A 25,707-nucleotide genomic window follows, 5' to 3' on the forward strand; every position below is an offset into this window, starting at 1 on the left:
TCACTGCATTTCAACATCTGTATTTAGTTTAGTCTAAAATAACATGACTGAGCAGCTGCCCTTTTAATCTAACAGACATGTATATGTATAGAGCATATCAAAAACAGTCTGTACTAGATGCTTTAAATGAAAAAGCACAGTCCATGTATTTACTTTCCCATTAAAAGGCTTTATTATTAATTTAAAGAAAAGCAAAACATTTTAAAATTGGTTCCTTTTGTTCCGTCAAAGTACATACAAATTAAGTACTTGGTAACATAGAAAAAAGTCTCTAAACAATTTCCCGAATCATTTACAACACAGCAAGCACCGAATAAATATTTACAGGTATTTATAAACTCTTCTCTAATAATTTAATAATAACCCCATCTCACAAATACAGTAAATATATGTCATAATGAGTGCAGACCTGTACAAAATATTGTGTGTGTGTGTGTGTGTGTGTGTGTGTTTGGCAGTGTGAACTGTGTGCAGCAGGCTTGACGGTGGTTTGTTTGGCAACTCCTCATTTCAACAAACACCCATTCATGAATTTACAGACTTGTAGAAAAGCTTCCATTATGATCACTGGAATGTAACACTAGCCAATGACTTCAGATGATAATTAGCTCAAATCCCGAATCAACCTATCAGAATGTGATTCAGCTCAAATCTCGAATCAACCAATCAGAATGTGATTTAGCTCAAATCCCGAATCAACCAATCAGAATGTGATTCAGCTCAAATCCCGAATCAACCAATCAGAATGTGAGTCAGCTCATGAATGTTATAACACGATACTGATTTTCAGATGAGATAACACTCGCCCCAGATATTTTTTATACAAAAGCATTACACGACTTTTCCTTTGTTCACGTGCAGAGGTCTAAACGTGCCGCTTGTGACACCACAAAGTCAGCTGTGATGACTTCTGCAAGCGAGGCTGTTGAACATATTTAAACATTCGGTAATTTGAGCAACCACCATCTGCTCTGATCATATTTCCTGTCCAAATGTGTGATACTGCGTCCATTTTTCCAGCACATCTGACCCCACCAGTGCTCTGTTCACTTCCTGTTTATTGAAGTTTGTCCTGAACCTGTGAATCTGTCTTGATAGAGATTCATCCACTGCAGGTTGGGCTGTTTCCTGGAGCGCACGGCACTCAGCAGGTGAGGAAACGCTACAGGATCACTCAAAGTCATCTTCATATTCATATTCGTCCAGGTTGCAGTGTGGACTGGGGATCTGAAAGAAGTGTCTCTTTGTCAGACCCAGCTCAGTGGAGATGTGCTGCCCTAAAGGGCTCAGAGGATTTTCATACCTGAACAGAGACATAGAGGAGAAGATCAGGGATCATTCAGACACATTCAATGTTCTCAATTATAACACTCAAACTGTTTACATTTGGAAAAGCTAATTTGCTTTCCTGCTGAGAGTTATGAAAAAAGAACTAGCAGCTGCTTACAGGAGCTTAGCAGAAATACTAGATGCCTCTATGCAATATTGTGCCAATATTCATCGTGGCCAACCGTGTAATTACAACCATCCCATTGGCTCGTACTATGGTCTTTCTTATGCTAAGCTAATATAACTAGCAGCTTCATTTGAACTATACAAGAGTGGTGTCGATCTTTTCTTCTTACTTTTAGCAAGAAAGTGAATAAGTGTAATTCCTTAAAACAGACAGGACATTTTGAACTGGAGAGAACAAAGGAGCAACACATGACGGTACGGACAGAGATGGTGTACAGTTCTTCCTCAGAAGTGGAAGTTTAAAAACAGAAACCGTCTGCTTCCAAAACACACTCCCAGCTCTGACTGACACACACACACACACACACACACACACACACACACACACACACACACACACACACACACACACACACACACACACACACACACACACACACACACACACACACACACACACACACACACACACACACACACACACACACACACACACACACACACACACACACACACACACACACACACACACACACACACACACACACACACACACACACACACACACACACACACACACACACACACACACACACACACACACACACACACACACACACACACACACACCTGTGCCGTCTGACAGAAGGACCACCTGCTGTCAGCATCAGATTGGACGGCGGGGGGGGGGGATAGGGAGCCAGGAGTGGGTTTAGGACTGGACTCACAGAGAGGAAGAGGAGGGGGACAGTGAAGTCTCTGCTGCTGACCTGAGGTCTTACCTGCTCCGGTTAGCTGCCTGTCTTTAGAAGTTGGTGGTGTTCCTAAAACCACACAACATACCTGTCAACAGCCTCATCTACCACTGACTCTCTGGGGGTCTCTGCTGCGGGACACAAGGCCTGACCTCTGACCTGACCCTCACTGTCTCACTGCCAAATAGACCATCTAAAGAAATGTACAATCAATTAAAACTGCATTTCCTGCCATGTGATGTTGAAAGTTCTGCCATAAAATGAGGCTATTTGTGTTCTGCATGTGCGTGAGCCCTCATAATAACAGTACATATTTGTTATTACAATATATAACAATATTCAGGGACTCATTTATGAAACTCCTGAAGAAATGTCCTTGGGAATACTTTGTAAAGCCATGACATACATCAAACCATGAACACACTCCTGTTAACCGCAGACAGACAAAAACATCCATCTGCCAGTTTCTAAAAAAGATTCTAAATCCACTCATTAAACTCAATATGTTATAAGTAATTGACATGTTAAATGAACAATGTTATATATTGTTGTTTATAAATAGGGTTGAAATAATAGTCATTGGTCAAAATTGATTTTGAAAATAAATCTGAACCGTTTCATTACCGCTGTTACCAAGCTGTCTTTTAGGAGAGTTTTGTAAACGGCTTTTATTTTCATGCCGAATTTCAAGTTATAACGAATAGCTTTTATTAGGCGTTATGACTTAGTGTCAAAGTAAAAGAATTACAAAGAAAATAAAGGACAGTTTTAGCGGTTTAATGAATCCAGCCCTGGACTTACGCGTCGTTGCACTGATCGTTGGCGGCCTCTTCGGCCACCAGGATGTCGTACTCCTCCGCAGCGTACTTCTCCCAGTCGGAGAACTCCTGGCTCTCTGTCTCCATCTCCTGAAAAAACACCACAAGAAACGTGATCCCCTCGACCGCTGACAGAAGAACAAGTTGTTTCCGTCTCACATCGTCTGACAGCCTTACCCTGATCACGGAGAACGGGTCCTTCTGCTCGTGGTCCAGGTACTTCTCGATGTTGAAGAACGTGTCGAAGAAGATGTGGGACAACTTGCACCTCTTCAGGTCCCGCAGAGTGATCTTACCTGGACGGGATAAAAAGATCACTTTAGACGAGGCAGAGGATTGTAGAAGTATTTCGGATGCCTCAGTACAAGGTTTTAGTCTGACTGTGCCATTCACTCTTCAAAATGTGCCTGAGAGTTATCCAGAAGTGTGTCAGGGGTTATGAGTGGGATCTCTTGTCTACTGATGAAACCACAAAACAGCTGGGCCACATTACTTCAAGCTAAAACTGTTGCCAATATTTTTCTTTTATTTCCATTAATTTGTCATTCCAATTACCTGCGGTCTCTAAAATGTTAAATAATAAATAAACGTGTGTGACAAGTTGTAAGAGTTTACTGTCAAGTTGCAAAATTGTTTATACAATACACATCCTATTTCTTAAAGATGTAAAAACAGAAAGGAAGCAGCTTTTCAGATTTGAAAACCTTAAAATGTTTGGATTCAATGATATAAAAACAACCGACCGTGTATTCAAACATTTTGTATCTGGATGAACTGAACATGTTGTTAGCCAGCCTAACCTCTCAAGCAGCTGTTTAAAAGGCTTTAAGATTTCAATGTAACTTCCACAGCGAGCCCTGCCTGATGTTTGGAGGCTGATGCTAGCTCATACTAATTCAAAAGGCGATTGATTCTTAAATTAAACTTTCAACCCAAAATATATATTCTATGTCATGCCTGAAATGAATGCCCGTGATTTGAATATCTTTGGAGCCCTAAAAAAAGCCCCTGTATCTGCTTCTGAAAGTTCTGTATTTTTTGACAGTGGCATTTTAGACTGGGTTGTTTATGAAAACTCCTCTAGACAAATCAGATCTGCTGTTGACTGGTCATCAGTGTAATATCTCTATCTATGTAATGTAATCTACAACTAATATAACTGTACGCCTGTACTGAAGAGCAGAGACCTTCTAAAGAATACCACGTTTAATGAGACATGTTAACAGACTTTAAAACTCTTAAAACGGTTCTGTCGGGAGGAGGCATAACTGTGGAGGGAAATACCATCCTCAAAAATAAGTTGTTGCGTCTCGTATTACCTGCTATAACACACAGTTGCAGTAGCAGCAGGTTGAGTAAGGGGCACATTCCAGCTATGGCTATCAATACTAAACATGCATACCTCACCGGGGACTAGTGTCTTCTGAGCTAAGTGCTGTCGGGCATTTGTCGACAATGTGGATGACTCCGACAGCTGGCATCAGTCTCATCTGTTTCCCCCCCTCAGCTCAGGATCAATGTGTGCGTGCGTCTGCCTCTCTCCCCGCTGTCTGACTTTCAGTGTGTGTGAACTTGGGTATGAACGTGAAAAAGGTCTGACCTTCCACTTCCGGCTTGACGAGGTCCAGCATTTGGCAGAGGCAGTCCTCGAAGGGGAGGGGCTCGATGGCCATGGTCTCCAGCTTCTGGCACTGATCCTCGTAGAAGTACTCCAGCTCGTACATGCTGAGCACCCCGTCGCCGTCCAGGTCCATACAGCGGAACCAGTACTCTATACTGAGAGGGGGGGAGGGGTAAAGAAGCAGAAAGGTGCATGTAAGAAAAGACAGAAAGGTTTTAAAGAAACAAGAGATCCAATCAGTGTGGGTGTGAGTCTTCATGAGGGGTATGTTCAGAAACAAAACCAAAAGTAAGTAGTGAAAAATATTGTCGTTAATTAAAACTTAATAAAAATGATTTCCTATAAGGAAAACATAACTGGAATGATATAAACCTGGTTCATTTTTTTTATAATTGACCCAATTGATTTAAGTTTCAGTTATTTAGCAATTATGTATATCAATAGCAGACACGTGCCTTTTTGGGGCGAAAAAAGGTGGAACCTTAATCCCTAGAACAGTGTTCCTCAAGATCAACAAAAATGGCTACGTACACACACTAGTTATTTTCAGCATATTCAGACAGATGACTGTTTTGATGACACTTGTTTAATGCCTGATAAATAATGTCTATGTCGAGTCTAGTACAATTAACAAAACAAGGACATCATTGAAGTATTGGAGATCAAATGCCATTTAAGAATTTAAAGCAACTGGGCTCATTTTCCTGTGGTAGAAAATCGAAAAGATGCAAACATTATGACTATTCCTATAATAGATGTTTAAGCATGTGTTTTCTATGTATATTTAATGACATACATGTGTGTCATTAATCCTGGTCATAACAAAAACAACACCTACTGTAAAACCAAAACTAAATCTTACAGAATCTCAGCCAGAATTTGGAATCACACTCTGGAAATTAACTAGAAAATGAAGGCAAATTCTAAAATGTCTAAACTTGTACAGCCTTGGTCTACACACCTGGTGTCGGTCTTCTTGTCCTCCTCAGAGATAAGGAACCACACAAAATCAGCGTAACTCAGCCGCCCCTCCTTGTACACCTTTCTGTCTCTGAAGGAAATAAAAACAAACTGTTACCAATGACACCTAAAGAGTGTTGTTTCAAAAATGTTTAATGATTTGCTCACAACTCTTGATTGGCATTCTTTAAACTCCCATTCAAGTCTCCATGTACCTTGTGACTGTCCCTGAGAATATCCTCTCAATCATCTTCTGGGAAAGGGCTGGAAAAACACAGCAAAGAGATCATTTAAAACCCAGGCTGTTGGAAATAAAAACCTTTCACTCACAGCGCTCTCAGTTAATGTACATCTTATTCACAACACATGTCATCCATTCTCACAGACTGTAAATCCAGAGTGGCTAGTCTAAGCTCTTATTTTTTTATCTTGACAACTCTATAAATCCTCTGGTCATCGTTTGGCCATGGAGTCGTAGAAATTGTTCCAGACATGGCGTCATTCGAGTCAGAGTATAAATGCTGCTCTCTTATTGATCTTGTGTCTCATTTCCCCTGCCTCACTCACAGACCATCAACTAAGAACATGTGGTGTGGAGTGTGTGTGTGTGTGTGTGTGTGTGTGTGTGTGTGTGTGTGTGTGTGTGTGTGTGTGTGTGTGTGTGTGTGTGTGTGTGTGTGTGTGTGTGTGTGTGTGTGTGTGTGTGTGTGTGTGTGTGTGGAGAAGCACCAAAGAGAATTCTATTTCTCACAGTGTGTGTTTGTGTGTGAGCAGTAGACCCAGACAATAACACTAATGCTTTTTATTTGTACATGAAAGTTTAACCTTCTGACAGTGCCAACGAATGCATGGAAAGTGAGAGAAAAGCTGTGTTCTGACAAGGTCTCAGCACCTTTGTTGTTTGAACTGTGTGGGAGTACAGACATACAGTTTATCTGAAACCAACTGAGACTAGGCTGCCGCGTCTTCTTAAAGGTCCCTTATTTTGCAAAATCCACTTGTTCATGCCTTTTATAAATAAATATGTGTCCCTTCCGTGTAAAGAGATTCTGAAAGTCTAAGGAAAAAAGATTTGCTCACTTTTTGTCCTGATCCATTTATATAAAAACCTGTCTGATCAGATTAGGCTACTTTTATGATGTCACAATGTTTTTTTGGCTTGTGCAACCATAAGCCAATCACCAGCCAAGGTAACACCTTATCACCTGAATCTCCTCCTAGAGCACCATTGTGTTCTTTTTAACCAATCACCTCGCAGAGCTATAAGGGGAGGGGCAGTTCATTTGCATTTAAAGCTACAGACACAGAATCAGCACTTTTGAAACAGGGCTGAAACAGAGGGGTTTATGGGATGCTACAATGCACGATCTGTTTGGTGTGTTGAGACCTATACTATATTGTATATTAAAGAGATTAGAATAGGAGCCTTTAAAGAGAGGTGAACCTTGGTCATTGTGCTGGGCCAGGTCTTTCTGGTCTATGTAGAGGTCGTGGTCGGTGTCCAACTCCCAGAACTTGCAGTAGATAACGTAGAAATGTTCATAAGAGAAGAAGTCTGTCAGCTGGTTCACGTCGTCCTCCTGCTCCAGCAGCGCCAGATTCTGGGACAAACGAAAAGTCAACGTTTCAATGATAGGTTTTTGTTTTATAGATGGTCAATATACCGGTACAATTTGCCAATGTGTCTATTGTAAATATCCATTATAGTTTACAGACAGGCTGCGTTGTTCATTTATTACCTTCTACACGTGGGGTAATCACACATGCAAAATAGTTTTCAGGTGCAACTACAAAGACAGCCTTAGTTTTACCAAAAATAAATTGGTTTAAAAAATAAATAAAAACAAGAACAGATTAGGCTACCATTTTGGTGAGAATATTGTTATCATACCAGATATACAAAATCAAAAATAATTGTTCTATAATAAAAACGTACATGATTACCACAATGAAAACGTGTGAATTTGAAGATAACTGTTTTTATCAATAACTTGAATGCTACCTTTACACCCTTTTTATTTAATCATGGTTTAAAAATAAATATTATTAAATATGTTTTGGGTCAAACAGACATACAAAAAGAGGATTTTAGTACCAGAGAGAAAACATTAGTTTGGTTTTGTAGTCTTGTACCTGAAGTAAGTTACTTTTCCTGAGCTCACAACATGTTATTTTTCCGGTCCATGAACGATTCACATTGTAGAATATCCTCTGAATCACCTGAAAAACAGTTTACCGTGTTAACAACTCAATATTTCACCAGAAAAAACATTTTGAGGCATTTTTGCAATCTTCCAATAATAATGTGCTGTTTTTGAGTTGTGTTAGCATACCGTTGTGATGTATCGTGAGTGAAAGTCCGGTGCCTCCTTCAGAAAGGCCAGGCCTGCGTGTGTGTTCACCACATCCTGAAAACCATAGAGTAAAGTCAGCTCTCTCTGTCTGTCTGTCATCTGACTCATCTCCATAACAAACCCCTCTAAACTAACACACCGTGTGCAAAAGAACAAATCAATGACATGCTGTGCTTACAACAAAAACTAATACACAATTTCAGTCAAAATCTGCAGTTACTTTCAGAAACGAGTCAAATGGCAAACCACATGTGCCTTTCTTTTGTGTTGCTCAGAACACATGACATTCAGAATTTTAAATGCCTGCTTCTTCAAACATTCAAAGTTGTCAGTGTCCATCTACATCACTCAGCGCATATGCTTTATACATTTTGCCACGTAAAGAAAAAGCTGCAGGCCTTGCAGGAAGAGGTCATCACATTTAAATAACTATTTGAAGTCAGAAAACACCGGGTCAACCGCTTTTGGGATGTGCTTAAGTCTTTTGGCTCTGACAGCAAACCGATGAGTAGGCCAGAGAAAAGCGTTCTCTGGAGACTGCTCTTCACCTTCCTCATGCCATAAAGTCACAGGGGGTGTGCTGCATTTCAAATAAACTGTAGCTATATTTTTTTCCCATGAAACTCCCCCACGTCTTTTTTTTTATTCTACCCCCTTCCATTTACTCTGCTGGGGGAAAGAATTCTTGACATAAATGCGAAGGCGGCAATGAAATTAAAAGGCCTTATTTCAGGGCAGCCGTCGTGCCTCTTTGACTCTTAGTGTGAGAAATTAAATCATAGAGAAACACATAAATCACAGCGCACAGGAAACAGGCGGGGACAGTCAAATCTACTCCACTGCAATCCGCCTTTCATTCATCAAAACAGTCACAGGCCATTCGCCGGGCGGAGGGTTACAAATTAAACGGCGTGTGCGACAAGGCATCTCTGCTGGTATGCTAACGGCTGTTCAGTCAGCCCCCCCCCCCCCCCCCTGCCAGCATGAAAATGAATCAGGTGTCGGGTGGGGCTGGTGTGGAGCACCAACAGCTTGTCAGGGGGAATGAGAAGACAAACAGCCAGCACAGCAGGTTCACATGGTAAGGCCGACCAACAGTCAATTAGACTATTCTTAGAAATACATTTGATAAATCTGTGTCATTTCTAGGATTTTTTTTGTTGCTCTAATTTGTTTTAAAGGTCACCTATTATGCAAAATGCACTTTTTCATGTCTGTTATACATAAACATGTGTCCCCTCTGTGTAAAGAGATTCTGAAAGTTTCAGGAAAAAATATTTACTCTCTTTTTGTCCTGATCCATTTATATAAAAACCTGTCTGAAAATGAGCTGATCAGATTTTGTCCACTTTATGATGTCATAACAATTTTTTGGCTTGTGTAACCATTAGCCAATAACCAAACAAGGTAACCCCCCCCCCCCCTCCCCCCACACACACCTTATCACCTGAATCTCCTCCAAGAGCACCATTGTGTTCTTTTTAACCAAATATCTCTCAGAGGGGCGTGGGGAGGGGCTCCTTATTTTCATCTAAAGTAACAGACAGAGAATCAGCACTTTTGAAACAGGGCTGAAACAGAGGGGATTATGGGTAATGCTGCAATGATCTGTTTGGTGTTTGGAGCCAAATACTTCAGAGACATGTTTTGTATATATCTGAGACCTTTAATATATGGATGGAAAACAGTATAATAGGGGACCTTTTAAATAAGAACCATGTCCATCCCTCTTTGGTTCTTTTCTGCTGAGCTTGAATCCTACACTGATGGGGTCTTCTTTCAGTATTTCCCCCTCCACTGACCCACAGTAGCTTCCCTGAATTAGTTATCCGCCGCATGAAAAAGCACTACTTCATCAGGACAGGTCTGAAATGAAGTCCAGTTCCCACCACCCACGCAAATCCAGTTATGCCACCCAGCACTGCCAAGTCCAGCCCTCCACCTGGGTGAGCTCCCGCCAGTACCTGCAGGAATGGAATAAAGTCGTCTTGTTCCAGGTAATTACAGCAAGGCTTGGCCAAGAGGTGCACAAATTTAGTAGCGTCGTCGTGACAGGTCTGCAGAGTCCTGGAGGAGAAAAGAGAGAACAGATGGTTGCAAGGCTACTCCCCTCTTTCACTCTTATGTTCGCTCTATTCTTTTTTATCATTCTTTCAAGAGCACATGATTGAAATGTTTCCCCCCAAAAGTGCTAGCGCAGGTATAATACATTCTGAAATTAGGATTCTGAATCGCTGCCTGGTGATTATAAGCGTCAAGTGTTGCCTGTGGCCTCTCATCTAAGAATGGCTCAGTCATGAGCTCAAGTCAAAGGCCAGGTCTATCAGCCCTGTAGGCTCGCGCATTACTACAAGAGCACGCCTATTGCACACAACAGCATTCAACTAAGAGCACAGACGCCATTACAAAAGCCCTATGGTACCCTTTACAATTTCACACAGAAAGACACTGAATAGATGTTTTCATTTTTCATTTGGTTTACGAGGCCTTTGTAATCAATGATATCTGTTTAGAAATGAAAGTAGATGTCAGAGAGCTGCATGCCACGTCTGTCATTTCAGTGAGCGGTCATCTTTGTTTCGAGGAGATTGTACGAGCTGTTTGGCTGGGAGTACCAGTGGTCCAGTGAGAATAAGAAGAGCCATTGTCTTACTTTCTCCACATAGCCACGAACTTGTGAACAGACACGAAGCCGGTCCTGTCGCCTCCAGCCAAGCAGAACAATGGCATTTTCCAGTAGAAAGGACACTCACAGGCCTGGGGAGACAAGTAAGCAGATCAGATACAGTGTGTGGAGTGGCTATAGAGAGGAGAGATGGGAAAAACACTGCATTTCCTTTACACATGTGATTTTAATGCAGAATAGAACAGCACAATGACTCTGTAGGGTGGGCTGGCGGTAGTGTTGCAACACTTAAAGACCCTCAGGAAACCTAGCTGTCATTTATCTCTTCACTCAGGTTCCCCTCAGGGCCATTGCTCACATTCCTCAGGGAGACATGGATAATATTTTCGGAAGAGGTTTGAAAATCAGCAAACATTTGTAAATGGCACTAATGGAAATCATTTCCTGGGTGGCAGTTTCACATCACATTCTCACCTTGGCGACCTGCCCCATGTCCTCAATGGTGGCCCTTTCATTTGGGAATTGGGAAAATGTTTTCTCAATTTTGGTAATGAGGGTGTCGATGTTGATGTTGGCTTGCGGCCGTCCCTTTGGGAAGTAAAACTTTGGAATGCTTTCACTCAGCGCTGTGGGGACGGGCTTCTCCGTCCTCACCTGGGCCTGAGACAAACACACAGGGAAAAATACGATTAGCAACTGATGCTAGCACAGGCTAACTGCTCTCAGATCAAGCATTCCAGCATGTGCTAAGGCTCGCCTTGATGAAACCTTTACACTGCCAGCACTAACACACCTCTCATCAGCCCCATCGGGGAAGAGCAGCTAGTGGTTATAGTAATGAACCATTTATCTGTAATACATGCCTGTGTTAGACTAAACCCTTTAAAATATTGTAACTCAATAATACATTTTAAATTAAGAAGTGACACTAATAAGTGTTAAACTGCTTGACTGATAATAGACTGAAGCGTAAACCCCTTGGTTGACAATAATTGAAGAGAGTCAGGTATTTGAATCCTCTATATACACCCCCACATCATTCTAGATACGGCTGAGGACTTGATCTATAAATAACATCTAAATGTGTTAATCTAATGACAGATGTACCGGTCCATTTCCATTTGATATGCACAAGCTGACCCTTCTTAGTTGAGTCAACTAATTCAGCTTTTGTTTTGGTGTCTTAGTTGAAGTTGACCGTTAGTCACCGGTCATCACTACAAGGTGATCGCATCTGTGGCATTGCAATAACGTTTAATTAAGAAGTATATTTTGGTCATCAAAATAGATTCTTTTGAACAAAAGGGTATCACTATAAAACAAAATAAGTTAACACAAGACAACCACATATTTTGAGTTACTCATGTTTCAACATGTTATTGACAGTTGCTTGAATTTTATTTATAATTTGTGTAAATCTATTCAGAACTGATGTGCTTTAAAAATAGTGACTGGATGTCTAATAAGTATAACATTATTTTCTTTAATGGACAGTCCTGATAAATAACTAGATGCAATGCAATGGCATGATGCGTACACTTTGGCTGGGTTTACACAGAGTTCTTGATTAAAGGCAATAAAGGTGTGTGTGTATGTGTATGTGTATGTGTATGTGTGTGTGTGTGTGTGTGTGTGAGTGTGTGTGTGTGTGTGTGTGTGGACTGTAGAGGTACAGTAACAAATCTTTAAAACCTTCAAATATGTCAGAGCTTGGAACCATCTGTGTGTGCGTCTTCTGCCAGGGACCCAAATGATAGATCTGTGAGAGGCTTTAGCAGAATATGCTATTGAGCTGTACAATCATGCTGGAAACCAGTCTATCCTTGTATGTCTAATGGGAATGACATAATGCAAGCTCTTTATGTGATGATCATTTTGTTTCAAACCAGTATGATTTACTGCACCGACTGAGATATGTGAAGAGATCACATCCATTGATACAAAAAAGTTCAATGGCAGTCTTTTAAATCTGGTTTATCATCATTCTTTTTCTGACCATTTTTTTGATAAATTCTGTTTTCTTATCACTGATTCTTGGCCATTGGCGTGCTAGCTTGTTGGCTGTTTTATCTGCATACTTTAACCTGTGAGATTAAAACGTTTATTTTTATATACATTTTCCAAAATTAGGTTTGGCGACCCCCACTGCGGGCCCTGCCTCCCGTGTTGGGACCCACTGCTGTAGAGGGCATTCACCAGTGAGGGTACACCTATAAAAAGCCAGGATGCATTTGGTCCAAAGTGTGTTATGTGCACATATTAGCCACTTACTAAAAACAGCTTGAGCAGAGAATGCTTCACTCTCATCATCTCGTACCCAAAGACCTTACATGAGTCAGGAATTTGCTAACTGGCCTCCATGACCTTTCATTATCACATGACAGACCCACGCAGGCTAAGAGACAACACAAATTATCATCTTGTTTTTCTCTGACATGTTCTACCACTCGTTCTTTACTCTGGCTAGAAATGGACAAAGCCCAAAACGCCATCATTAAAGCCTTAGAACTATAGAGCAGAACATAAGATGGCTAAATCTATCCATATCCGTTTTCTACATGATATACATGTCAATACTGATCTAAATAGTTTTGCTGTGTTCTGCCAGCTGTAATCTGCTCATTTCCATCGGATAAACGATAAATGCGGCTGATCCTCGTCTCTGTCCTGTGTGTTGGCGTCAGCCATGGCTATAAAAGGACATAAACATCTCCCGTGGCCCTGCCCAGCAGCGTCCTCTCTATCTCTCTCTCGCTCCATGCTAACCACTAGCAGAGCTCTTGAGCACATCCGCTAAGCCCCATGACATTTTGCACATTCACAATGATGTGGTCTGTAAGAGGAGAGTAAAGCAGCTGAGCACAACATACCACACAAGATGAAAACATCATCTAATAACCATAGCTTACATCATTCACTTTTTAAAATGCCCCCCACAACTTATCATAAATATAAAAATCACATTGTCATATGACACAGCAGTGTGTGGAAGCTATTTGACTAATGCTGCCTGGAGAAAGGGATACAAATGATTTGTCCTCACTTGTCCGAGGTGTGCTGCTGGTTCCAACAACACATATAGTTCCACTTTGCAAAGAATACTAGCCAACAGTGAGGAATAGGCACAATGACAGCGGCATGTTGAATAGCACATTTCCACAAAGGCCAGCTGAATACCAAAACATCAAACCCACAAATTCTACTCCACATTTAAAGACCTGCCCACTGGCTGACAGGCCAGAGGAGCCTGTGTGGGCGAGGGTACACTCATACAAACACCTGCCTGTCCTTGTTGGAAGGCTCTGAGCCTCTTCTTGAATCGAGAGGGCAGAACAAAGTCACAGCCGCGTGCCAGCAGGGCCAACTCCTTCCTCAGGTCAGGGTCCTGACGCAGAGAGAGCTCCCTCATCCTCATCCTCGCTCCGGACAGGATGGGGAAGACATACACAAACACAAGAGTGAATCCGGCGGTATCCTCTTGACTGTGTACAAATCACTCTGTGAGCAAAAGGCCGTGGCCGCAGTGGAAGTCCTCTGTGTCCCTGTGATTGTCCTCTGTCAGAGTGAGAGCCTCTTAATGCAAGGGAGCAGCTGCTACTGTGACTCTCTCTCCCATTCCAGATCTGGTCGCACAATCTCAGCTCTGCCTGCCTGCCGCTCTGTCCCAGCCTCTACATAACATGCACATACGCGTGCACACACACATACACTGTGCGGGGGTCAGGGAGCCCTTGCCTCAAAGCCGGTGGGGCGATAAGAAGCGACAGGGTGTTTGTGTGTGGGAGTCACTTACTGTACGTGTGGGATGGGAGGGGTGTGTGCAATGGATCTGCCCTTTCCAGTTTGCATACCTCTGTGCTCAAGGAAGGTTATGTAAAGAGACAGACCTGTTGTTGCAGCTTGCAGCACCCTCTGAAGCCAATTAAAGGATGCACCTCAATACCAGGATGACTCACCACTCATAACTACGCACCACAACCAAATACTGCAGAGAAACTTTGATTGTGCTCCGAGGGCTTCAAACCGAATCCCCCTTACTTTGGGCAATCCGTACAGACACTAATTGGGACATTTTAAATACAAACCTAGAGAAGATAATGCGCCTATATCTGTCACTAAATCTGCCTGAAAGAATACATCACAGAACAACAGGCATACAAAATAAACTCAACACATCCAAGGTATGACTGCTTGCTTAGGAATAGATAACAAGAGGTGATGTCACCAGATGACACATAAACAACTTTAAGAGTCACATATATTCAAGTATTCTGTATCGAATCTATGGTGGTCTTTGTTTTGCCTTCTTCTTGCAAGCTTGGGCTGCCAGCCATTCCCCATCTTATTATAGTTGATGGGCAATGTAGGGGGGGGAGGACACATGTCAAATTCAAAGAATGATGACCGAACCAGTCTGCGCCTATTAAAAGCACCAGCAAGCACTGTTTGGGCAATTCAAGAAACTAGATCTGGAAAACAAGAGTGTATCTTTACTTTACTTACAAAAATATCCGCTTCCGGTTGCCGCCCTGGAGTGATGGCAATTACATCAATTCCCTACAATATGCTGATCTAACAGCTCTAGGGTTGCCTTCACTGCACTGACTGTTCACAGGGAAAGCCCTACACCTACTTGTATACGGTGCTGTTAATGTTAATGAAACAGAAAAGGTACAGTGATGTGCTGTGCAAATCAGTGGGCTACGTAAATAAACTTTATTGTTATTGTTCTTTTACAAAGAAAGGGAAAGCACACCCACATTATTTTTAGATGACAGGATCAAAAAGTCCACAGTTTTCCACTAGTTTCTGCTCAAACCCAGTTCCTGTTATCGTCCACACACACAGGACACTGCACATGCTTGATAAGCTGTTTGTGGGCTGGCTTTTTCACACTGGCGGCTTTTTGTTCTTGCTCGTCAATGCAAAGCAAATATGGAGAAGAGAGCCCAGAGGCCAAAATAAAACCTGGTAAATCACATGAAACTGTCAACTCGCATGCAATTCTGTCCTGTCCAATTTTGCGTTTGAAGCAAGGTAAAAGAAGTGTGTTTCGCAAACAGAGGTTTCACAACACAGCAGGGATAATGATGTGTTGGTTTACATATGAAGCAACAGCCCCCTTGGTGTTTTAAAATCACAAGGCACACTTTCAGTAGCAGCGTGAACTGAGTCAACTACACACACACAACAACACAAACATGTTCTCAATATAAGCTTTCTTCGGTATGGTATAATGTGGCTTTTCAATAAGCAGAATGCTAATAAGCTCCAGCAAGCATCTTCCCTAACCAAATCAATGTAGGGCCTACACAGAAAGCTTGTCCAAAAAACGTTAGCATCAGAGGAAGCTACCAGTCGACTTAAGGCTGTTAATGCTGCTAAAGTACCATGTCCTCGCTCTAATGGGTCACTGTGACAAACAGAAAAACACGAGAACTCAGACTGACCCCACAACATGTCTAGTCTGTAAACTATTTAATCTGATTTGTACAGAAACGTGTCCAATCGTTGTCTCTTTATCGCATAACATATGAGATTATGAAACACACTGTCTGCAGTTAGTGACTACTGGCAGGTCTAGATGTTGAAACTCCCAGCAGTCAGTTGACATGTTGTTGACTTTTGTATTTTAGTTGAGCTTCAATTAGAATGGTATTCAGCACAGTTGTTTTAAATCTTTGATATTCAAGATATAACATGTATTGCAGATAGCAAACCGGAGAGAAATATTACAGGAGGGTGGGGCAAACCAATCAAACGGTCCCAGAGGGCTTTCCCAAGCTGTCAATACAAGCATACACAGTGATCCACAAATATTAAGTTCAGTTGGTTTGAGTATCTGCCTTCACACGGAGGTGACTCATATGTTTTCATGACACTGAGCCACAACTGGTTCCCAGCCAGTTATAGAGCCGATGCTGCGGTGAAATCCAGAACGCTCCAGCACAATCGGATGTCTGAGACAGGGATTTGTGATACATGTGAACGTGTGCCAAAAATAGGCTCAATTGACTGACAACATGGTGGGCTCAGGGAAGGTCAACAAGTAGAACATGATGTGAGCAGATCAGCTGGCTTGCATAAGAGCAATTATTAAAAGTAGGATGGTTATCACAGGGTTTGTTGGGTAAATCCACATAATATTAAATATAGTTATTTATCAATTTTCTATTAAGTATGTTGGAGTGAAATCATATATTTTGATCTTTATGCCAAATGACATGGTCTGAATTCATAATAACTACACATACTAACTCACATTTCTTAGAAAATCGTTTGTTCTTACAAAACCTAGTGTATGACTGGAAATATGCATTTATTTTGTGTCTATAATTTCAATGAACATGGTAATACGGATACAGATATATATTGGTATCAACATTTTAAATGACCTAGAAAATATTTGAGTGACAGTAAAAAGGGCCTTGTTCACAAAAACAACAGTATTACAGTAACTACTATGTAAATAGTGGAAGGTTCTAGGGGTTAGGTATTAGAGACAAAAGCTTTAGAGACTAATGGCGCATTTCCACTGCAGCGCGTAGCACGGTTGAAGCGTGCCGTGCCAAACCCGGCCCGTTTTTTGTTGCGTTTCCACAAGGGGTAGTTCCGGATAACGGGTACTGTCTCACAGTTTTTCTGGCTCTCCAAAATCCAGGTTCTTTCCGGGCCAACAACCGGGCTGAATATGCTAAACTAGTGAGAGAATCGCTGGCAAGGGGACTACAACAACATGAACATATTTTACCGTGATTTAATAGGAATACACGTTTCAAAATGATGCCGAAGTAACAACATACTGATACCGGTTAGTAAAAACCATGAATTAATGCTTTGACAAGTCTGCAGACAGACGGCAGGCGAAAAACCTTTTAAAATGGAGATTTGCTAAGCTAACGTTGTATATGCTCCGACCGTCCACACTCACAACAACGGCCTACAGACATAAATAAACCAGTGACTGTATTCGCCATGACACAGACAGTCTGTGGTTTGTATTTGTTTAACTTTTGTCTAGTTTCTGAACAGATATGAGGAGCTGTGAGCTCTGAGTGCTAACAGCTAACGGCTGATGCTGGTTTTGTGTTTCGCATTGAAGATGACGTCACGGCTCCGCCTACACTGCGTTACTATAGTTACAGCCCCGGTTCCTAAACTGTAATGGAAACAAAGCATTTAGTGAGCCTGGCCTACCAAGGCCTAACTATACCGTACTAAGCCATGCGAGGCCCTGCAGTGGAAATGCGCCATAAGTTAATTGTGAGTTCTGTGATTGCATTTTCCATATTTTATATAAAGATACATGTGTTTATGTTTCAAGGGTCCAAACGATGAGGGTGAATAGATATATTGGAATGATGCTGCACAAACAGCTCAAGTCAGACTAATGATAAAAGGTTACGCCAATACAAATCTACTTTTTCTTTCAGAGTTTAGGAAAACAACTGGACCGTGCCCATAAAATATTTGTAAAATGTGGAAGAAGACCCCTCATATTTATGTTTGCTATCTCTCATAGGGCATGGATCAACTGATTCTTTGTTGACACCCAAGGTTTGCAATTGTACACTTTAAACTCACAAGTTACCAAGACTCCAAAATAAAAGGACCTGTGGGGAAACAATTTAACACCTGGCTCTCTCTGACAGGTCCGCGAACTGATAATGTGACCCTAGACCCCCGCTTCAAATAGCTTCAATGTTGCTGGGCCCAAACAAGCATGTTATAAAAATACATATTGTGAAATAACCTGTGATCTTAAATGCTGAGAGAAAAAAGTAAATTCACTTTACTTCTGATTTATATTACAAAAACTATTGAGTGTTTTGGTGGGTGTGACCTATTGAAGTTCATTTGAGGTGATGAGCAGAGCCACACAGGAGCAGAACTGTAGGCCAAGCCTCCATATGGAGCCATTTCCTGTACATGGTGTTAATAAACAATCTATGAACAGATATTCTGACAATGAGCGGCATCTAATAGAACTAGTTTCAGAGTGAAATACAGAGAGGATGAATGTGCTGCCACACCTCATCTCACTGGCAGAGTTCTGGGTATATAACGCTAACACAAGGGAACCAAGGCTATCTATATCGGTGTCTGATGTCAAAGTCAGACCAGCTGCTCCAGGACGCATCAGTGTGACATAAATTGAATTTTTGTGTAATCCTTTAAAGAATGCATCTGTATGAAGGCATTCATTTTGTTGTTTTAAAATAGAAGTAATAATTTATACAACTTCACAATCCCTTTAATATTGAGTGACACAGCAGGGGCATATGCCATGACACATCACAGCAGAGTGCACAAATCGTCCAGCAGTTGCTTTTTTACTAATCTGGGGGGAGCGGGTGGCATTAGGGGCCAAATGTCACTGGAAAGAAAGAGACATGTGGAAATAATAATGTGCGGATCAGACAGTCAAACCGTGCACTGCTCTGTCATAAGGGCTCATTAATAAGACAAGATGAAAAGAAAGAAAGATCTTGATAATAAAGATTAAAAACCAACCGACGAGAAATACTAAATCTTAAACCCACAAAGGGTTCAAAACTCTTCCTCCTTTGTTCAGGCTTTCTTAGAGATGAATCACGATGAGGTTACAAAAAGGCCTTAGTCAGACTTTCTTTGGATTTTCACATAGACTTGAGATATTCCGGGGCACAGGAAATCAAAAAGTGTAATAGATGTTTTTATCTGATGCGTTTTAGTCAGATAGTTTTGCCTGAAAAGAAATGGAAAATGTAGCAGGATGACTTTTCAAAGTCCTTACTTCCAATTCAATTGTTGTATAAATGATAGGGTAGATGTGATGCTTTATGACAATTCTTTGACGTTAGCTGTCTACCTGAAGCTTTCAACGTCTGGTCAATCACACTGGTATTCTTTATGTTATTACTGTCTGTAATAGTGTCAAAAATATATTGATATGCATTAATGTAAACTCATGCAGGTTGGGTATAGTTGTATTCCTTACACAATAATCAAAAGATCATCATCTTCAAAACACAATGTCCTCTACTCTGAGGCGGTGTTTACACGAGAACGAAACGGGTTATATCAGCTACTTTTCTCTCGCGTATAGCCCGTTCGTTCACACGAGGCCGTAACGGAACCGCGGAAACGGACCCCGCAAACGATAACGGGTCCCAAGGTGGATAGATCTGCAAACGGAATGCTCTGGGGGGCCAAACGGCTCAGTGTGTACGTCCTATACAATAATTTCCTGATAACGATGAAGCCATAGCCCCACCTCTGCTGCTCACTGCTGTACAATTGTCAGTAGCTACTGCTAGTGCTACTGCTACTGACCATGCTACAGATGTTAGTGCAAAATCTACAGCTCCTCTCCCAATACCATCAGCAACAAGTGGACATGGAGAACTACATGAACTACTTGTTGCTAAATCTACCGCGGGGCATAAACAGAAGGGCAACCATGGCAACCATGCTCCGGGGTCTTCTTCGCTGCTTTTGGTGTATTTTGTGGCAGAAGTACAGCGCCACTTACAGGCCCGGCATATGTACTACAGCGTTTCCAGTGGTCTCGTGTGAAGGAACACGTTAAATGAGCCCAATGCGTGTGAACGGAAGACTTTTTTTAAATAACGAATTCGGTCCGTTTGCGCTCCCGTGTAAATGGGGTCTGAGTTTAGCAGTATGTCATCTGTCAAGCCCTGGTGTTTTAGTCAGAGAAAGAGCAGATGTATCACCAGTGACCCCTTTAACGCCTCCTCACGCCTGTCTTTAGCATGTCAACAGCATGTATGAGGCAAAGTCTCTAAGCGGCTTTCACACCAGCGCTTTTCCCTTTCTAGCTCCGAGCTAGAGCTTTTCTGGTTCAGTTCCGGTTTCCCTTTTCTGCTCCCGCTTTGTTCACACTACTCAGAGCCGGGATGGTGCTGCCGCTGCTGCGTCATGACGTCACCGTTTACATCGCTGATTTGCTCCCCAACGGCGCTCACAACAACAACGGGGGACTGCGTCGGGTCGATAATCGTGTTGCTTTTAAAGCAAAGTCAGATTAAATTAAATAACGACTTCTCCAACCTTATACTTTTCAACCTGTGCAGCCCATGTATGGATTCTAGGCATGCACGATATTGAAAAAAACTGACATTGCGATATTTTTTTCCCCTGCGATATATATTGCGTTTTTTTTAACTATATTTAACCGGATGAAGGATTTTTGTAACGGACGTCTGGATCTTAACTGGTTGACTCATCATACCTTAAGTCATGATCTAACATGTCATGATAATGCAGGTTGCTTACCCTCAAATGAGGGGGTTCATCTGTGAATGAAGAAGAGTGGTGTCTAGAAGGGATCCAAGAGATTAAACGTATTACATTAAACTATAGGAAGCTTCATTATCACATTAGGGAATTAACATACGTGACCAAATAGGTAATTTGACTTTTTATTCCACAATTAAAACCTTTTTTGTGGAAATAGCAGCAAAGTAGTGGACATCTTTTAGACAACATTATACAAATAAAATTAAGAACAGCTATACACCAGCTCCTTTATGCCGTTTTGAACCTTTCTCATATGGTGTAACACCGGCTCATATGGTGTAACACCGGCAAAGGCATCTGAAATAGTTGTTTGCTGTGCATGCAGACTCAGAGCCTGCATGTCACTCCACTCAAGTACCCCTGACATGAGAGCCGCGCAAGTTTTCCTTTTGTAGCAAGCAGCAAAATAATTGTAACATGACGTGTTTGAGTTAATTTACCGACTTAATATCGCCCTAAAAAAAAAAAAAATCGCACGTCCCCCGTCCGGTTATCGCCATGACACGGTATATCGTTCAGCCCTAATGGATTCCATCCGATAGCTGCTATAATAGAAAACAAAACGTCTGCCTGCTCTCCACAATGATCAATAACAGCGAACGGATGGTCAAAGTAAGGTACAAATAAACAGAATCACACGAAGCCTGGTTAGTGTTGCCTGACTTTCTAAAATGTTTTTTTTTGGGTGTGGTTGCCTTCTAGTCACTTTGCTCAGCGCGACTGCTTGTAGGCAGGCATGACGAGACTCTTCAGTCGACCCATGTTCAGGGGAGGCGGGTTTAGTTTCCTGCACGCCTCGACATAAGAGAGACGTAAGCGACTCAGCCTCTTAGCTCCAAAGCTCTTTCTTCTAGACCGACAATCTTTTGGAGCTGGAAGTGAACCGGATTCCGGAGCTAAGAGGCGGCGCCGCTGCGGTGTGAACAGGAAAAACCGGTACTTTTCAGGCTCTAGCTCCGAGCCGGCGCTGAAAACGCGTTAGTGTGAAAGGGGCATCAGAGCAAACTGCCTCCTGCTGTTTGGCTGTCACCACACTCGCTATGTTCACAACCTCTCATGTTGTCCTTGAACAGACTTACAAAACATTTCCAGCCTTTCAAATGCTTTGTGTGGCTTGATTTCTTCTAAAATTGAAGCAGCAAAAGCAAATATCCCATATACCTCTGGAGACATAATGAGATCTGCAACCCGCAGGCTGAAAGTAGTTAGCAGAGTGCCAGGGATAGGCTGGTTGCAGACACTCCCACCCCTCATACCACACTAATTTGTGGGCGAAGTACGCACATTTGGAAAGTATTTGACTAATAATCAAAACATATGCCCACAGACACGGAGGCTCCACTATGAGAGTTCCGAGTGGACAGCCTTTACATCCCTTTGATCCCATAGCATGCTCAGCAGCCTCTTGTGGTCAGCCTGGGAAAGCCCAGAGTACACATTAGGGCCAAGTTTGAGAAACTAGAAATGATAATGTATAAAAGGCCCGGATGGAATAAATTCATTAATTAAAGCCTGATTGAAGGGTTTGAAACATGTCCGATTACAGAAAAAAGACACTGCAGGAGACAGCAATTGTTTCTTGCTAAAACATGGAAGATGCTATTCACAAAAAAAATATATCAACCATAAACTCAGTCCATTTACACTAGGCTATACCACAGGTGCACTTGTAAGCAAACTCATGAAAGTATAATCTGAGCAGTTGCAATTAAGGCCCTTTGACAGCATAATTTTGACCGGGCATAATGGGAAAAGCACAGGTGCTGCTAATAACTTAATGTATGTTGCCTCCATTGTATTCAAATATACCAGAAAGCTGTATCAACAATGTGACATCATGCATACCTGGACCCTGAAGCATCTAAATGTTTTTATTTATGGGCATGCATAATGCAGCTCTGATGGATTAATATCAGGCGGCTCCAGAAACAACACTGAAACTGCAGGACACACCTTCTTTTATTTATGTGTTGAAAGCAACCTTAGAAGAAAGCCCTGTAGCATGATGTCGTAAGTTCATCTCAAACTCACTTGAACCTGAAAAACTGTTTCATAACAGTTAAATAGGAGGTTTGAATTTTGAATAATGCGTTGCATGATTACAGATATGTAGATAAGATAAGAAGAAGTACTATATTGATCCCAGTTTGGGAAATGTTTGCATTGCAGCAGCATCAAATATATAATGGCAACTATTTAAATGTTGTTCAACCCTTTTTTGTTGTTGCGTGTTTCAGTTGATAACTTGCCTTTTTTGTGCTGACAGACCTCCTTAGTACTCGGCCATTGGGTCCGGTCACTCTGGTACTACTGTTACTGCCAGAAGGAAGTGTGCTGGCAGACGGGGGGCTGGAGGGAGTACCAAGGGGAGCGGGCTTCTTCTCTGCAAGGTTCCTTTGGGATGCCACGTTGTTGTTCTCATTGAAGGACAATGCCTTCTTCTCCTGGGCGTCTCCACTGCTCAAGTCGATGTATTGTCCACTTTTGATTAGGTCGAGATAATCTTTGAGTAGTGACTGTGTTGCATCATCACTCAGCCAGTTGAGGAAAAGCTCATCCACCTTCATCTTAAGAACAGGCTGGAGGACTTGTGGTGACGGCATTTTGCCAGATTACTTATTTCCACACAAACGTTCCTGTGTGAAAAAAAAGAATCAACCTTATCATCACAACACACCCCTCTGCAGTGCTGTAAAATAAAAGTATATTTAATCAAGTACTGTACTTACAAAGTAATTCAAATGAGCTGCACCTTAGCCAGCTTTGGTAACAGATGAATGCATCAATAATTATGATCAAAACATGATATCAATTATTCAGAATTGGGCACATCTGCATAAAGAGTCGTTTTACTTTTGGTAATTAAAGTATATTTTGATGCTAATACTTTCCGACTTTTACTTGAGTAACATTTTGAATGCAGAACTTCTACTTGCAACAGAGTGCACTGGTATTTATACCTTTACTCGAGTACTTCTCCTCAACCTCTGCCCCTCTGTATTTGCAGCACCACTTCAACTGACATGGTGACACTGTATAACCAATGTATTAGTAATGCATTGCAGTGTGATACAAAGTAACACTTGCACACCAATTTCTGTGAGCTGTCCTTTACTTTGAGTACATAACACAACACAACACTCACTAACATTATTGAATTTTAGCGCGAACCATCAATGTTTTTTTAGCCCACAGGCAAAAGGGAACGTGAGCCCATATTGACCCTGATAACATTAGCTGTTATTTTTAACTCAGGAAATACAGCTGCTTAAAGCAAGTGTTTACTTAGCTAGCGTTACTTGAGGCTGCTAGACTATTTAGTGAATTGTCATGGTCGTAAGAGTTAGTAAGTGTGCGTTATAAGCTAGTATAAGAGAAACGGGCAACAACAACAGTTTGTTAGCTACTATAGCTTTAGCAAGCTAACGTTAGAGGGCTAAATACGGTACCAACCTTAGAATGAATGCACGGTAACGTAAAATGCGTTGATGTGAATCTACATAACTTCCTTCATGAGCAAAGCTGCAACACACATGTCTGTTTACCTGCCGATTATAAACGCAGCACTGTATCTCCGGTGTTCGCTGAGCAAAATCAGCGCTACTTCTCAAACTCTCGTTCCCCTGGTAACCACCAAGAGTTAACGCGAGATCTTCCTCGGGGTGAGAGTTCATTTAGATCCCAACAGGAAAGTTTACTTTTACCCCCCACCTGTAATTATTCGGCTTATTTGAGCGGTGTGTTGGGTACAAATATAACTTTCCTCTCAAGCATGATTTCTACTGCCACAGTTCTCTTCAAAATAAGCCCCCATAGGTATTCAAAGTGTCTGCTCAAGGAAAAGTAACCATATTTTGGTTTAAAACGGGCCTTCTAAATGTAAGTCCTGCACCCGAAATCGACCTTAAGTACAATTAAGTATTATCAGTAAGACATTTGTTGTTTGTATATAAATAACTCTCACTCTCTATTCTTCTCTATTCTCTATTCTCTTCTTAGTGTCTTTCTGTTGGTTTATGTTATACAATAATGTAGAAGCCAATGTTTTAAAAAAAAATTGTTTTTCTTTACTTTTCCCTCCAAAATCACTTCCTGAAAGTTACCTGTTTTTATTTATGCAAAAATACACATAAAACGCTGCTATAAAAAGTAGGTTGTGGGATTTGTAAGTTAAAACATACTTATCTTTAACACAATTATATCAATGCCTTTTGTTCATTACATTGTAAATACCTGATCATTTAAAAAAAAAATCTATTTATAATTGTTTCTGCAATGCAAAATCTAGATTTGAATTGGTCATTATAACAGGAGTTATTGTCAGGAAACCAGCTCTGTGTGTTAAGCTTTTTTAAACTAGTTCCTGATTCTCTTGCAGGAATAACAATGATACACCTTTGCCTGATTCCCCTTATTTTCTCTCCTCAGAGCCTTTACTCATTGGAGCAGGTGAGCTCCTGGTGTGAAGAGTCCCAGAGAGCGTGGCTCCCTCGATGCGTCCTCATCGTAGAAAGCTTCAACACAGTGGATAAGGGATATCAAGAGGTTAGTTTAAATAACGGTCACTATATTTGACAACCAGGGCCTAAAATAAAGTGTACTCTTTTTTTATACATTCAAAATCTGTATCTCAAATCCAAACATCCACATTAATTAAATGTGTTTTTATGAAGAAATCAATTTTGGACGCACATGAGTGGCTTACGTGTAGCATGAAAATGACTGAAAGAGATTTCATGATAACAGGACAATCAGGCATCAATGCTAGAGTAACAATTTCCCTTCGGAATTATTTTCACTTACGCAAGCATTGCAA

At 41.4% G+C, this 25,707-nt stretch overlaps 1 protein-coding gene across 6 annotated transcripts; it reads right to left on the minus strand.

The window, feature by feature from the left end:
* Positions 1 to 148: 148 nt before the first annotated feature.
* Positions 149 to 24,570, minus strand: ppp2r3b (protein phosphatase 2, regulatory subunit B'', beta). 6 transcript variants are annotated; one of them, XR_013805325.1, is made up of 15 exons: positions 24,345 to 24,510; positions 23,141 to 23,527; positions 11,064 to 11,249; positions 10,617 to 10,720; positions 9,928 to 10,030; positions 7,943 to 8,017; positions 7,743 to 7,829; positions 7,054 to 7,210; positions 5,825 to 5,873; positions 5,611 to 5,700; positions 4,629 to 4,804; positions 3,206 to 3,324; positions 3,012 to 3,118; positions 664 to 1,303; positions 149 to 626 (listed from the first exon to the last, which is right to left on the minus strand). XR_013805325.1 is itself a non-coding variant. In XM_079665403.1 (14 exons), exons 2-14 carry the CDS (start codon positions 23,492 to 23,494, stop codon positions 1,171 to 1,173), a joined length of 1,740 nt encoding a protein of 579 aa, XP_079521529.1. In that variant the 5' UTR covers positions 23,495 to 23,527; positions 24,437 to 24,570; the 3' UTR covers positions 149 to 1,170. The 6 variants fall into 6 exon arrangements, 3 of the variants coding, with proteins under 3 accessions (XP_079521529.1, XP_079521528.1, XP_079521530.1); XR_013805326.1 differs by lacking the exon at positions 149 to 626 and adding an exon at positions 2,238 to 2,403 and having other exon boundaries at positions 1,166 to 1,303; positions 24,345 to 24,511; XR_013805327.1 differs by lacking the exon at positions 149 to 626 and adding an exon at positions 2,226 to 2,403 and having other exon boundaries at positions 1,166 to 1,303; positions 24,345 to 24,511.
* Between the last annotated feature and the right edge of the window lie 1,137 nt (positions 24,571 to 25,707).

Source organism: Notothenia rossii (genome assembly GCF_949606895.1).
Source record: "Notothenia rossii genome assembly, chromosome: 2".
NCBI classification, from domain to species: Eukaryota; Metazoa; Chordata; class Actinopteri; order Perciformes; family Nototheniidae; genus Notothenia; species Notothenia rossii.